The 15,466-nt window shown below is 37.0% G+C and overlaps 8 protein-coding genes across 8 annotated transcripts; 4 read left to right on the forward strand and 4 right to left on the reverse strand.

Annotated features, from left to right (window-relative positions):
- Nucleotides 1-381: 381 nt before the first annotated feature.
- On the forward strand, nucleotides 382-2,061 carry CCT6 (chaperonin-containing T-complex subunit; the record flags this gene model as incomplete). The annotated part of the gene is made up of 1 exon (XM_062956668.1): nucleotides 382-2,061. The coding sequence occupies one exon, from the start codon at nucleotides 382-384 to the stop codon at nucleotides 2,059-2,061; it is 1,680 nt and encodes a 559-aa protein (XP_062807586.1).
- Nucleotides 2,062-2,263: 202 nt separating this feature from the next.
- PRCAT00000756001 (syntaxin-binding protein) lies at nucleotides 2,264-4,189 on the forward strand (the record flags this gene model as incomplete). Its single annotated transcript, XM_062956669.1, has 1 exon — nucleotides 2,264-4,189. One exon carries the CDS (start codon nucleotides 2,264-2,266, stop codon nucleotides 4,187-4,189), a length of 1,926 nt encoding a protein of 641 aa, XP_062807587.1.
- Nucleotides 4,190-4,330: 141 nt separating this feature from the next.
- On the reverse strand, nucleotides 4,331-5,704 carry PRCAT00000757001 (RuvB family ATP-dependent DNA helicase pontin; the record flags this gene model as incomplete). Its single annotated transcript, XM_062956670.1, has 1 exon — nucleotides 4,331-5,704. One exon carries the CDS (start codon nucleotides 5,702-5,704, stop codon nucleotides 4,331-4,333), a length of 1,374 nt encoding a protein of 457 aa, XP_062807588.1.
- A 373-nt stretch (nucleotides 5,705-6,077) lies between these two features.
- On the reverse strand, nucleotides 6,078-6,893 carry PRCAT00000758001 (putative signal sequence-binding GTPase; the record flags this gene model as incomplete). Its single annotated transcript, XM_062956671.1, has 1 exon — nucleotides 6,078-6,893. The coding sequence occupies one exon, from the start codon at nucleotides 6,891-6,893 to the stop codon at nucleotides 6,078-6,080; it is 816 nt and encodes a 271-aa protein (XP_062807589.1).
- A 180-nt stretch (nucleotides 6,894-7,073) lies between these two features.
- PRCAT00000759001 (metal cation transporter) lies at nucleotides 7,074-8,987 on the reverse strand (the record flags this gene model as incomplete). The annotated part of the gene is made up of 1 exon (XM_062956672.1): nucleotides 7,074-8,987. The coding sequence occupies one exon, from the start codon at nucleotides 8,985-8,987 to the stop codon at nucleotides 7,074-7,076; it is 1,914 nt and encodes a 637-aa protein (XP_062807590.1).
- A 205-nt stretch (nucleotides 8,988-9,192) lies between these two features.
- Nucleotides 9,193-11,235, forward strand: PRCAT00000760001 (uncharacterized protein; the record flags this gene model as incomplete). The annotated part of the gene is made up of 1 exon (XM_062956673.1): nucleotides 9,193-11,235. One exon carries the CDS (start codon nucleotides 9,193-9,195, stop codon nucleotides 11,233-11,235), a length of 2,043 nt encoding a protein of 680 aa, XP_062807591.1.
- A 247-nt stretch (nucleotides 11,236-11,482) lies between these two features.
- On the forward strand, nucleotides 11,483-14,605 carry VPS34 (phosphatidylinositol 3-kinase; the record flags this gene model as incomplete). The annotated part of the gene is made up of 1 exon (XM_062956674.1): nucleotides 11,483-14,605. The coding sequence occupies one exon, from the start codon at nucleotides 11,483-11,485 to the stop codon at nucleotides 14,603-14,605; it is 3,123 nt and encodes a 1,040-aa protein (XP_062807592.1).
- A 45-nt stretch (nucleotides 14,606-14,650) lies between these two features.
- Nucleotides 14,651-15,385, reverse strand: PRCAT00000762001 (putative dephospho-CoA kinase; the record flags this gene model as incomplete). The annotated part of the gene is made up of 1 exon (XM_062956675.1): nucleotides 14,651-15,385. The coding sequence occupies one exon, from the start codon at nucleotides 15,383-15,385 to the stop codon at nucleotides 14,651-14,653; it is 735 nt and encodes a 244-aa protein (XP_062807593.1).
- Nucleotides 15,386-15,466: the final 81 nt, after the last annotated feature.

Raw genomic sequence — 15,466 nt, forward strand, 5'->3', positions numbered from 1 at the left:
AGTAAACTTTCTCCTCTATTATCCTTAACTACTTCGTATATGGAACCTTCAAAAGTGGTCGCAATTTTACGCTTTTTTGCAATATTATAGAAATATACTTCAATGAACTATAGTATGTACAAAACAACTTTGATTAAATTATATATATTTACAAACAAAAGCTTATCCTATTATTACTTTCAATAACCTTCGTTTACCTTATCTTCGTTCACCCTCCAAGGGCCCTCCTGGAGCATCTTACTAGTACCTAATATCTTAGTTGAGATGGATATATACGTACTGCATACAAACGCGATTCTCATTTTTTTTCTTCAACAGAATACTATTGAATCAATCCGACAACTAGTGAAGGTAACTTTGGTAGATCAAGTGAATCAAATTATGTCCTCCGCTGTTCAATTACTAAATCCGAAGGCCGAATCCTTGAGACGAGCACAAGCTCTTCAAGTGAACATATCAGCTGCTCAGGGCTTACAGCAAGTGCTTGCATCCAATTTAGGGCCAAAGGGAACATTGAAGTTATTAGTCGATGGGTCAGGTGCCTTGAAATTAACAAAGGATGGTAAGGTTTTATTGACAGAGATGCAAATCCAGCATCCAACAGCAGTTATGATTGCAAGAGCAGCAACTGCACAGGATGAGATTGCTGGTGATGGAACAACTACCGTGGTTTTATTGGTAGGTGAATTATTGAAACAAGCTGAAAGATTTGTCAGCGAGGGTGTTCACCCACGAGTAGTTGTAGATGGTTTCGACGTTGCGAGAGATGAATCTTTAGAATTTTTAAACACGTTCAAAAAAACACCAGAGCACATAGATAGAGAATTTCTCTTGCAAGTGGCAAGATCCTCTCTCGCTACTAAAGTTGATAGCGAATTAACAGAGGTATTAACACCAATAGTAACTGATGCTGTATTAAATGTGAAGAAAGCAGATGAAAGAAATTTAGATTTGCATATGATTGAAATCATGACAATGCAGTTTGGAAGTGCCAAAGATACCGAATTAGTTAAAGGATTAGTTTTAGATCATGGAACAAGACATCCTGATATGCCAAAAAGAGTCGAAAATGCTTATGTGTTGATCTTAAATGTTTCATTAGAGTACGAGAAGACAGAAGTCAACTCGGGTTTCTTTTATTCGTCTGCTGAACAGAGAGAAAAATTAGTTGCATCGGAAAGGCGTTTTGTTGATGAAAAGTTGAAAAAAATAATCGATTTAAAGAATCAAGTATGCGAATTGAACTCGAATAAGGGCTTTGTGATTATAAATCAAAAAGGTATCGACCCTATGTCTTTAGATGTCTTGGCGAAAAATGGTATTTTGGCCCTCAGAAGAGCTAAAAGAAGAAACATGGAAAGATTACAGTTAATATGTGGTGGTGAAGCGCAGAACTCTGTTGAAGATTTAACACCAGAAGTTTTAGGATATTCTGGCTTAGTTTATGAAAATTCTATTGGCGAAGATAAGTTTACTTACGTCACTGAAAACAAAGATCCAAAATCGGTTTCGATCTTAATCAAGGGATCTAACAGCTATACTTTGCAACAGTCCAAGGATGCAATCAGAGATGGTTTGAGGGCAGTCGCTAATGTCATCAAAGACAATTCAATTTTGCCTGGTGCTGGAGCATTTTGGTTGAGCTGCTATAATCATTTATTGGATTCGAAGAACAAGTCGCTCAGGGGTAGGAATAAATCTGGAATTAAAGCATTTGCAGAAGCATTGCTTATAGTTCCAAAGACCTTATCAGCTAATGCTGGGTTAGACTCGTTAGAGACAATCTCTAATTGCCAAGATGAAATAGCTGAAGACAGAGTCGTCGGAATCGACTTAAGATCAGGTGAGCCTATTGATCCTACTGTAGAGGGTATTTGGGACTCATTTAGAGTATTTAGGAATGCCATTTCGGCTGCCACAGGTATTGCGTCTAATTTACTACTTTGTGACGAGCTCTTGAAAGCTGGAAGGTCTTCCTTAAAGGAAGGTGGGGGCGGTCCAGGTGGTCCAGCTCCTGGGGGTCCACCAGGGGGAATGCCTGGAATGCCTGGAATGATGTAGTAATATATAGCGTAATAACATCATATATTTAAGTGAAGTATTGTAAGTCAATTATATATTATAATCGAAGGTAGTTCGAGTTCATTCCCGTTTAGGAAGTCTAGGATTTTTAATGAAGCGACCAAACTATCAACTAATTCATAAAAACACGTATAACATCAGTAACGTTTGTTTTAATTAGACATAGAACCAGATATCTATAATGGATGACACAAGTTTGAGAGATAGACAGATAGCGATTCTTGAGCGCATGCTCCATTTAAATAAAGATGGGTCCGCCGATCTTACTTTAGCAACGAAGAATGAAGAGATAATCTGGAAGGTCCTAATACTCGACTCTAAATCACAAGCCATATTGTCATCTGTCTTAAGGGTCAATGGGTTGATTAAGTGTGGAATTACATATCATTCTTTGATCAAAGCAAGAAGATCTCCTTTACCTGATGTTCCAGCAATCTATTTTGTTGAACCAAATATCGAGAACATATTAATTATCATAGATGACTTAAATAATGACAAGTATGATACCTTCTACATCAACTTTACCTCTGCAATTCACAGAGAGCTACTTGAAGATTTTGCAAAGAAAGTATCTATTTCAGGTAAGGCATCTAAAATCAAACAAGTTTATGACCAATATCTCGACTATATTGTTACAGAGCCAAATCTTTTCTCACTAGACCTACCCAAAATTTTTACGAAGTTCAATAGTCCTGATACAACAGAAGATCAAATTCATGAAACGGCTGATAAAATTGCTCAAGTTTTATTATCTTTAATTATAACTTCAGGATCCATTCCAATTATTCGGTGTCCTCTGGGTGGTTCAGCAGAATTTGTTGCTTCTCAGTTGGATATGAAGTTGAGAGACTACTTGAGTAATTCTAGAAATTCGAGCAGCCAGTCCTTCCAACAAAGACCAGTTTTAATTCTCCTTGATCGTAATGTGGACTTGGCCTCCATGTTTGCTCATTCTTGGATCTATCAATGTATGGTCGGCGATGTTTTCAAGTTGAAGAGGAATACTATCCAAATCCAAAAGTATTCAGAAAGTGATTCAAAACCCGTGAATAAGAGCTACGACATTGATCCAAAGGATTTCTTTTGGAACAAGTACTCTCAATTGCCTTTTCCGGACGCAGTTGAAAATGCAGATACGGAACTAAACTCATATAAAAAAGATGCTCAAGATCTCACAAATAAAACTGGCATAACGTCCCTTAATGACATAGATCCAAATTCTAATAATGATACTGCTCATATTCAACAAGCAGTGGAGGCATTGCCATTATTAACAGCAAGAAAGGCAACGTTGGATATGCATATGGAAATACTAGCTTCATTGATTAGTGAATTACAAGCGAAAAATTTAGATAGATTTTTCGAGCTTGAGCAAAATGCTCATGACCCAAAAGCTCAACAGGAGTTTCTTGAGGTTTTCAAGGCTGACTCAAAAAGAGATAACTCAATTGATAAATTGAGGACTTTCATTATTTTAAACTTAATTACTGATTTGCCCAAGGATTTCATAAAAAAAGTTGAAAACTTGTTCACGGAAACATATCCAGGTATTGATTTGAGTCCGCTCAAGTTTATTTTAAAATATAAAGAGTTCACTAAGTTAACTAACTTATCATCGTCGAGTGAGGTTTCTGGAACCCTGCATCTTTCAAGTTCTAGTGCCAATGGAAATGCATCCGCGCTCTTGAGTGGATTATCCTCGAAGTTATACGGATTAACAGAAGGGAAAATATCAGAGGGTTTGTCATCTTTTGCTTCTAAGATAAAAAACTTCATTCCAGACAAAAAGCAATTACCAGTCACTAACATCACAGAAGCGATAATGGATCCTACAAATGCTTCTAGTCATTCTGTTCAAATCACTGACGATTATTTGTATTTAGATCCAAAGTCAAGAGGTGGTCATTCTAAACCTCCAAAAAGACAGTTCTACCAAGAGGCTCTCGTCTTTGTGATAGGCGGAGGGAACTACATAGAATATCAAAATTTACAAGAATGGGCCACGCAGCCGAATAAACCTGCCAAGAAAGTTATTTATGGTAGTACAGAGATTCTTACAGCCAATGACTTTTTGTCAGAATGCTCAGCATTGGCCAAGTCTTCATGATAAACTATTTTTAACTAGTTATATTATATTAGCATGAACAAATGCTCAACAATTTTTATGTTACTCTCTAGCAAATAATTTAATACATAAACAAGCTATTAATTTTATACAATTGATACGATTTGCTTAATGGATACCATCCTAAAGATAATCTTTGTTTTCTTCTACAACTTTTATTGAACGTCTCGAGTCTAAAAATAAAATCTCACACTCATCGACATCATCAATGGCAATTTCATTCCTACCCGCTGTTTGGCTCAAGACACCAGCAGGAGCTAAAAGTTGCAATGCATAGCGAAGTGAAATATTTGCTCCATCTCTGGATAGCTTTTCTAACGCCTCAGGGCTGATTGCTACGCCTTCTAAGGTAGCTCTCTTTGAAATAATGGTTTTGATCTCATCTTGATTGTAAGGTAAGGTTCTAACAATTAATAACCTATCGATTAAATCTGGAGGACATCCATGAGGTGACTTCTTGTTATCGTCAGTACCTCGGATAGTTGTCATGCCTCTGTTTGAAGCTAAGACAACAATAGGGGCAATATCGCTTTCTAACGCTCTATTTAAGTAGGTGAAAATTTCAATGTCTAGCATGTGAACCTCATCTATGAATAAAACACCAGGAATCAACTCTGCCACGCCTTGATCAATGTACTTGGAGACTACTTTGTTAACTTCGGTCCTCAATTTATCAGTGATTTCAGTCTTTTTAGATTTTAATAATTGACCCATCATTGAAAGGACATCTTGTCCACCCTGCGGCCTGGAGTTCGCTACATCTAAATCATGTAAAGTGACATCTTGCACAATTTCCTTCTTCTTGTGGACCTCACCTTTAGGCAAAGGAACATACTCTTCAGCTTCAAGGTCAAATTCTGTGGCATAAGCATCAGATCTACCCACTCTTTTCACTGAACCAGTATTAGCCTCGATATACATAACATCTCCAACAGCCACCCTTTCCTTCTGAATGCTTTCGTAAATGCTAGGATCCAATCTTAAGCTCTTCGTTCCTTTTGCCGTTTTCAAACCCACTATAACATGACTGATAGTTTTCCCATATCCTCCCAACGGGTTTTCTGCTTCTTCTGGTGTCAATTCAATAACTTCACCTTCGTAAACTTCTTTAGTCTCTTTGATTCTTAAACCGATTGCTCTTCTGAAGTTCTCCATTAACGCTGCCGTCTTTTTGACCTCTGCGGAAAACAAGTCTGAACCTACTATAGGGCAAAATGGAACCTTTGGTCCAAGCTCTTGAGAAATTGCTAAAGCAAGCGCAGTCTTCCCTGTTCCTGGGCCACCAGCAAGTAAAATAGCCTTTCCTGCCATTTTTTTAGCCTTGATCAAGTCAACTATGATTCCACATGCTTCTCTCGCATCGGTTTGTCCAACAAATCCACCTTCGATTTTTTTAGCTAATCCGTGCTCATCTAACCCTAATCCCTTAATATGGGTGTGTGCAGCAGTCCTACTTTCCTTAGGCTGTGTCTCTTTCACTTCGTTGATTTGCACCATCCTTAATATTCAGATCTTATTAGCAAAATCCTCAATACTTTGCACTTATAAGAGTTGTTGATGAATACTCAATTTTTCACTAATTGACATGCAGTCTCAATGGAAAAGGTCAAAATCATCAAGTATACACCTGCTATAGACCACAAAAACGAAGCAGAAACTACAATGAATCACTGATATACTTAATATTAAAAGACTATTTGCCTCTTTTGTAAAAAAGGAGCTGAAAATGACCTTATTTGAAGGTCAATATTCAAAAATCTATAAAGTAGTTCCATGGGTGCAAGCCTATTATCATCGTTTCTCATTTTGTGCCCCATACTATGTTCAAGAAGAGGCTCAGAGCCTTCGGAAAAGAAGGTTTCAATTTCCCTTATTCTTCTTCTATTTCGATCTCGTCGTCAGGTTGCTTGGGTTCCTGGCTCTCACTCCACTGCGTAACGTCATCTATATAGCTGAGGATAGTAGCAATAGAGTCGCTGTCTTTAGAACAGTCGAGTGGCAAGAATTGTACCATACCGAAGTCGTCAACCAAGTTAGCAATTAGTTTGTTGAGTTTGGAAAATCTGGGATTATATTTATCTTCTTCTTTAGTTAATATCATAGGATCAGGGTTGAGGTATCTCTTCAACTGTTTCCGAGTGAAATCATTCTTTATTAGATCCATCTTGGATAAAATATTGATGTGTGGCAATTCTAATAGTATCATAGCAGACATTGCACTTAGGGCTCCGGAAAAGAACTTCGAAGTATCAATTATAAAGGAAGATTCCAAAAGATAAGTAGCACATAAATTGAAATTCAAGTTTCTTTGGAGGTGCCTTACTATGGTGGGTAGCACAGGGACATGTGTATATAGCTCGATTTGACCGGGGCAATCAAATATTAAATATTCGTCATTGTAATCTCCGATCTCTTCGTCCAACCAATCTAGATTATTTAAAAGAAACTCAAAACAATACATAAGCCCTCCATTAGGCCCCAAATCCGTCTCTTCCATCACATCTTGCAATGATATCAAATCTCTTATGTCAATAGTGAACTCGTACTCTGTTGGTTCAGCTGCTGGGTCCAAGTTGACTATATGGGCCGTCCGCCCTATAGATTTCATATGCGATATAATCCTATTACAGAATGTAGACTTGCCTGCACCAGCAGGTCCCAAAGCTAAAACACCGACCCTTGACATATTACCAATTTGTGGTTTAACGTTCAGGCAGTATTAAGTAAAATATAAACGGTGAAAGATTCTGAGATGACTTGAATAATAATATACACGAATTTCAATTATTACTAACATATCATTAAAACTATTATTACAGTAAAATTGTCAATGACTATATATATATAGGTATTCTTAGATGCAATATCACATACCGTTCAGATTATCATTACTTCTGCACCAGCATGTTTCATAATCGTTCTCCATCTGTATCATGATATTCATGGATTCGTCCTTAAAAAGCTTCTCACATTGTCTCTTGAGAGATACCATGCTTTCACCTCTGTAGATTTGAATGTGAATGTAACCTATCAAGGAGTTCTTTGAGCTTGGCCAAAACCGTGGAGTTGTGAAGGACTTCACTCCTTGGATCTGTAAGATATTTTTGAGCACGGATCTGGCTTTCTCTTCGTTGCCATGAGATAAACTCAACAATAATGATGATGCAGTTGACTTGATCAAAGGAATTGCGGATGCAAAAATCAAAACAGCTATTATGATTGATGCTATAGGATCAAATCCATTCCAATTAAACCAATTTGTCAAGATTGTAGAAATAACTACCCCAACTGAGCCCAAAGTATCCGCCAACACGTGTAGAAAGATACCTTTCATGTTATCATTCATACCTTCCTCACCATGCGACAGACTGGAATGAGCGTGAGAGTGAGAATGCGAATGAGAGTGGGAATGAGAATGGCCATGATCGTGAGATCCACCTTGGCCATGATTGAATGCAAGTATTCCCACAAGATTCACCAAAAGTCCCAATACAGATACAATAAACAATTCGTTAGTTTTCTGCAACGCAACAGGATTATATAGTCTCCCAATCGCCTCGAATATGATACTCCCACTTATTCCAGTTAATAAAGTTCCATTCGTGAAACCAGCCAAAATTTCAAAATTTTTTAATCCAAATGGAAACTTACCATTCGGGTCTACCTCATTTTTCGAAAGAATACCTGCGACTAGCCCCAATGCGAGCGAAGTACAGTCTAATGCCATATGCAAAGAATCAGATAGTAAGCCTAATGATTTAGATCTGAACGAATAAAGGAGCTGGACGAACATAAATGTTGAATTCAATAAAAGGAAATTGAAGATGGCCCTAGTATCCGAATGGGACAATAACTCTCTCAAAATCGAGGCAGAAGAAGTAGTCCCACTAACCAGTGGTTCTAGTGAACGTGCGAGGTTTGCAGATTTGTCCACTGTTATCATCAATGGAAGTATAGTATTTGCACAAGTGACAAGATTAAAATCAACCGAAAAAATGACATACTCGAATGAGGAAGATAAAAGCGATACCAAGAATGGATTCACCCGTGAAATCATTAAGTCACTATCTTGAAGTGAGACTAATAACACAGCTGAAGCGAAAACGTTGCAACCCAACATGATAATGCTGATTGTCTGCTTTGAAAATATTAAATAGGAGGCAGAGCTAATTGCAGAGATTAAAAGCACAGCTAGATTTAGCTCAGAACGGCCAGAAAAGCTTCTCAATAGTAGGATGAATGAAACAAAAACCAAAAAATAACCCAATATGACATGCCAATACCCTTCGGTGGCCGTCATGAGATCTATCAAACATCCACACACAGTATACGGGTTAAACTTGCTCATATAGAGACCTAGGTAGAGCACACAGAGCCTGTTGATCGACAACATATTGATTGAGAAATAAACCATTGAAACCGCCAAAACCACCACCATCGTACCAGCGGGTGTACCATTCAGTGACGAAGACAACACTTGAGCCTTGTTTAAGCCCTTTACAACCGTCAAAAAACAACTTGCAAATAATACCAGTGCCATCACCTTGGCGCCCCAATCCATCCCTCCACAAGATACTTTATATGTCATTAAAATACTCGGCATAGCTGCCAATACAGGTAACGTCCCCATAAATCTCGACACGTATGAAGTGCTCGCGGAGCTACTATCGCCCATTTTGTAGGGAATTTGGCTATCTTGTAGTCCATTATGCCCACCTACACTCATGTTAGAATACTCTGTGGCAACATTTAAATGTCCTTGGTATATATCCGAGGTCATTTACAGCCATTTATGTGAAATTCGTATTTTTGTTTATGATATTGTTTCTCAAAATATGATGGATACGATACTATATATACTCGAGACTCAGGCACACAAAACCTTGACATTTTGAACTATTAGCTTGCTTTCTTTTTTTCACTAAAACATAAACTATATGGATATTTAATTAGACAAACAAGCTGCGGTAAGAATAGAGACAAGTATGACAGAGCTCTATTTCTTACGGCATGGACAAAGAATAAATGAAGCTCTCCTGGAAGATTCAGAGGCAAAACCACTATTGGACGAGTATCAGAAATATGATCCTTCACTTTCTACTAAAGCCGTGACGCAAATGAAGCAGGCGGCAGAAGACATATGTAACAGTACACAAGCATTTACGGAAGAGGACAGTAGCGTTAGGAAGAACATTTTCATTCATTTTAGTCCATATTTAAGGTGTTGTCAAAGTGCGGATCTTCTCATCACTAATTTAAAAGAGATGCTTCTGAAGCAGCATAGTAATTATAAAGTGAGGTTTCAGCTATTGGGTGACTTTGCTCTTAGCGACTGGATTCACGATGAAATGAAGGATAAGCCACCATTTATAGATTCAAATGATGCTTACCAGATGTACACTCCAAATTTGAAGACTTTGAAAAATAAGTCTGCTTGTTCAAATTTCAGACCCACCATTACGTTGGGGCAATTCAACGGGCCAGATTTAAGTTACAAGGACTTCCAGGCTAGATGCAAAAGCTATTTCAAAAAGTTGTTGGCTACTTATGAAAGAGCTAACTATATCAAGAATCGCGATATCGTCATAGTTGTTACTCATGGTTACGTCGTGAGCAATTTTCTATCATACTTCATAAGCCGTCCGATATTCAATGAGATTCCTGAAGCCAAAATAAATTTAGCAGACAGGATTTTAAGGGACGATGCCGAAACCTCTGAACTTGAAGAATTCGACCCTTCTTTATACACGTGGAAGCTAACGAAGGATTGTTTAAACATGCTTGAAAATGATGCTATAGACAGCAACCTCAATTTGGAAACTGATATAATTTATTACAAGACAAATTTCATAAAGAAGAATGATCCGAGACATTTTTCGAACACCTTGGCAGTACCTGAAAGCGACAAGCCCAGGCCCTCGTTTAAAGTTGAAGAGGACAAAAGAGAAAGCAAAAACAGATCAAATGCATCGCTCCCTAAGACGAACTACCTTTGCTCTTCGGCCAAGAATTGGACACCTCAAAATAGCAGGCAATTTAAAATAAAGGCGGATTTTAAGTTGAAGGTCATAAATGATGATTCTTTCAAAAAGAGATTCAATATCATAAACCATCCCATAAAGCCCATAAGTCCTGAAGTACTGCCGAATTCAGAGCCATCTAGATCAAACTCTGTTATAGATTTAACAAAGTTGGTTGATAATGATGATATATATAAGCCGATGAAATTAAAATATGCAACAACTTCTAACATACCTATTGCCAGGCTAAATTCGAAGGTTAACTCACAGGTCTCTTTAGCCCAATGTCAAAGGCTAGCCAGCAATCCTTCGAATGAAAATTCTAAAGTTGACTTACCTAAGTACATATCTATTATGAAATCAAGAAACAGATCGACATCTAACCCACCAAATATGGGAACAAAGAAACATGGATCTGATTCTTACTTTCCTCAGGTAATGAAAGTCAAATCAAACGATGCAGGTACTGATAGTCCGATGTCAATATCATCGAGCGTCTCAGAAGGTCGCTCTGAAGATATTGACATGGGAAGGGACAGTCAAAAATCTATCATTGGATCAGAAGCGAAACCACACGTCACAAAGAAGAACGATTCAATAGGTCGATCCAAGTCTCTTAACACTAGGTCTCGAGGTAGGTCGTTTGCAGTTGCACAAAGGGCAGTCAATAGGACACTTGATAGTGACAATGAAGATAATATGCCACAAAAATTTTTCTCCTTGTCATTTTCTAATGGTAGAGAGGAGAAAAAGCAACCGGTTTCTGTAAGGACTGCTACCACTCAAACGGGATCCAACCTGGTACATTTCATACCAACAATAAATGAAACGAATAACCCCAGGTTTTCTGAAAGACCCAAAGAAAACTCCGAACCAATTTTCTACCAATTACATAACGGATCTTCAAGTAGTTCAGACTCCTCTGAAGATGAGTCTGATAAAATGGAAGTCGAAGGTCGCCCACTCAACAAAAATAACCAGTATATCTGGTTTGGTCAAAATAGATGAGTGATCTTGTTGTTTTTAGCAGATTTGAGACTTCTTCTATTTATCTTTAAAGTTATAGATATACAAAAATATATAGATTTTAAGATATATATATAGATATAGCAATTTTAGCCATGCTTTACATCATAATCTATTTTTTGTGCTTTGTTCATCTTCTATTTTTCAGTATTAGATAAAGTCGAGCATTATCAAAACATTAAAAATTATAAGTTACTAATTATATTAGAGAGGAATGAGATCGATATGAATGATGACTACGCTACCGCATACAACAGACTCATTCTCATCAAAGTCTGATCCCGTTACATTTGGTTTATCGAAGGACTTAGATGTTCCAATTATCTTAAAAGTATGTTATCTTCAACAGGCAGAAAAAGGATCCTCTGAATTAGCTACATCATCAGCCAAGTTTGAAAACCCTCTGATATTTCAAAAGCTATCTAACATATTCAGAAACTCAGAATTGTTCGTTAAAGTATATGTTTACGATTGTAACAATACTTTGGTATCTATTCCTGTTCAAACATCCTACACTGCTTTCAGCGGAAAGAAGCGATTGTGGAATCAATATTTGAAATTGGCTATCAATTACAACCAGCTTACAATTGATGGGTATTTAAAACTCTCACTTTATGAAATTGTTAACACGAAACCGGTGGAGTTTGGTGTGGGATATCTATCAATATTTAATAAAAATAACGCCACATTAAGGAAGGGCTCTCAAAAGGTACCAATATATATAACACCAACTGGGATCAAGTCTGTTGAGTATGGTGATATTACTGGTCTTACTGAGATAGAGAAGAATCTTATCAAATATGAAAATGGAGAATTTTCAAGAATTGGATGGTTGGATAAGTTGGTAATACCTGAAATTGAGAGGGCCATGAAATACAGCAATGTTGATGACACAACACCATACCACTTATATGTTGAATTACCTAATTTCGAATTACCGATTGTTTTTTCTGATATTACGTATAATTTTCAATCATTTAAACCTAGTCAAAAAAGCGTTGAGACTACTTACGTGGATGCCTCCAACACAAATGTAATTAATTCTATCGATATCCCCACTTCCAAGAGGGAACTTCCAATGGGAAAGGTTTATGATCCTGATTTTGACTTTACGGCCTTGAGCACCAATCAGAATAACTCCGTATTGCCTTTGAATCCAATTGAAATGAAATATCATAAACTAGAAAGAAATATTAACAATAACTCCATATTAGACAAGGAAATCAAGCCATCTCCTCAAATAAGAGATGAATTAATGAAAATTTTATTGAAACCCTCGAATGTCGAGCTCAATGACACAGAGAAGAATTTAATTTGGAAATTCAGATACTTTTTCAGTAAGAATAACTCGATCAGCGATAAAGCCAACAAGGCAGCAACTACCAAGTCTTTTCTTCCAAAGTTTTTGAAATCCATTAATTGGGATAACGACTATGAACTTGATCATGTATTCAATGAAATCATTCCACATTATTGGTCCGTCGAAAGAATACAAATTGGTGATGCAATGGAACTTTTGGATAATTATTTTAACCCATACAATTTGACGTCCACTATAATTTCTCAATCCACTAACATTGATTCTAATAAAGACAACAAAAGAAAGAATGATGAAGAAAGATTTATCAAAATATTCCAGCATGTTACATTTTTGAGGAAGTTTGCAGTAGATAGGTTGAAGCTAGCTAGCAGCGACGAGCTTTTGCTTTACTTGTTACAACTAGTTCAAGCTTTGAGATACGAGTCTTGGATATACGATAAAAATGTGGTACCTTTTGTAGGTAATACCCAAAACTTTCAAATGATTGATGAATTAAACAGTGATAATAATATCTTACGATACCCATTAGCTAAGTTTTTGATAGACAGATCTATTAAAAATGAAACCTTGGGAAATTTTTTCTACTGGTACGTGAAAGTTGAAAACGAGGACCAAATTAATAATCCTTCACCAAAATCTACTCAAATTTATTCGTTGATACTTAACAAGTATATTGAAGCCCTTAAAAAGCATTCACAAAGTACGAAGTCTCATCAGTATAAGAACCTCAAAAGACAGATTTGGTTCATCAAGAAATTGACTGGTTTAGTCGAGCTCTTGAGAACTACATTTAGGAGAAACGAAGCAACGATCAAAAAGATTCAATTTTTGAGAGAATACTTGTCAGATTCTTCAAATGAACTTTTAAAAATTTCTGAACCCTTTCCATTACCTTTAGACCCATCCGTAACTATATGTGGTTGTTATCCAGAGGAAAGTTCTGTCTTTAAATCGAGTTTGGCACCTTTAAAGATTACTTTCAAGACTATTGAACACTCTAACCAATCTAGTTCTTCTCAAATTTTTGGTAAGAAGAGCCAAAAACATGGAAAATATACTTTAATGTTTAAAATTGGGGACGACTTACGACAGGATCAATTGGTCATTCAAATAATCAACTTGATGGACCAATTATTGAAAAATGAGAATCTTGATTTAAGGTTGACACCATACAAAATTCTAGCAACTAGTCCCATTGCGGGTCTTATCCAATTCGTGCCAAACGAGACCCTTGATTCTGTTTTATCAGAGACTTATCCTCCAGCAATTGTGTATAATGACAGTACATCATCTAATAATGCAATTGCTAGCAGGAGCGATGACAATGGTACACAAGCTACTGGCACGAATACGCCTAACATAATGTCAAACAATGGTATTTTATGTTACTTGAGGCTACATAGTCAAGAAATTCAGTCCGCTGAACCTGAAGGGTCTAGCGTTTTAAATAGCTCACAGGAATCACTGAAACAACTAATAAAACGTCCACAACATACGATATCATCCGATCTTGGAGTTTCTTCTGTTGTCATGGATAATTATGTAAAGTCATGTGCTGGTTATTGTGTGATCACATACTTGTTAGGTGTTGGAGATAGACATCTTGATAACTTGTTACTTTCTCCTAACGGGAAGTTCTGGCATGCAGATTTTGGTTATATTTTAGGTAGGGATCCTAAACCATTTCCTCCTTTAATGAAGTTACCTATACAAGTAATTGATGGAATGGGAGGGATGAGCCACGAGAACTTCAAGATTTTCAAAAGCTATTGCTTCATTACGTATACTACATTAAGGAAGAATAGTAATTTAATATTAAACTTGTTCCAACTTATGCTAGATGCCAACATTCCTGACATCCAAATGGATCCTAGAAGAGCAGTTGAAAAAGTACAAGAGAAATTTTGCTTGGAAATGACTGAAGAAGAAGCCATAATACATTTCCAAACATTGATAAATGATAGCGTTAATGCATTCTTACCGGTCGTTATTGATAGGTTACATAGTTTAGCTCAATACTGGAGAGCATGAAAAAGGGAGCATGAAAAAGGGGAAAAGAGACCCTTAAAGAAATCCCTAAAGAGTCTTTTTAGGTGGCTTAGTTCCCTTGTATTTATCTCTGATACTCCTAAGAGCAACTGTGTATAGGGCCGATAATAAACCAAATAATGGGAACAAATCTAAAAATGTAATGAATGGCAGTGGACGAATCTCTTTAACGATTGAGTCAATTGCGGTATTTAAGATCAGTTGGACTCCGTTATTATCAATGACAAGGTCTGCCCGATAGTTCCGTTCTTCGTTAGACATTTGACTGCTTATTCTCTTTTCTGCATCTTCTCTTGAAAGTTCAGGGTTTCTATCAACCAAGCGCTCAAGAGCTACTTGTCTCTCGCAACTAACAGTTACTACTAATCCACAGACTCGGTACAACCCACTCTCATACAACAATGGAACGTCCAAAACAACAATGCTTTTGAAGGTAACGTATGCCTTGAGAACTTGCCATATAATCTCCTTCTTTACCGCAGGATGTACAATCTTATTCAATTGAGCCAATTTCTCCTTATTTCCAAACACAGCTTTACCAAGTAAAGCTCTATTCAAGCTGTAATCATCGGGGTTCACTAATCCTTCGATTTCGGGTCCAAACGTCTCCACTATCTGCTTATATGCTTTTCTACCTGGATCTACTACCTCCTTGGCTATAACATCAGCATCAACGACAGTTAGCTTATATTTTTCCCGTAAAGTTGTGGACACTGTAGATTTACCTGCTGCAATGCCTCCAGTTAGACCAACGACTAACATTTCTCCTATTCCGTAAACTGTTGAAAGTTAGAAAACTGGTATTTATATATTATATATAAATATATGATACTTCATATATAT

This window comes from Priceomyces carsonii (assembly GCF_900007245.1).
Source record: "Priceomyces carsonii strain CBS4050 genome assembly, scaffold: Debaryomyces_carsonii_scaffold_1, whole genome shotgun sequence".
In the NCBI taxonomy this organism is placed as follows: domain Eukaryota; kingdom Fungi; phylum Ascomycota; class Pichiomycetes; order Serinales; family Debaryomycetaceae; genus Priceomyces; species Priceomyces carsonii.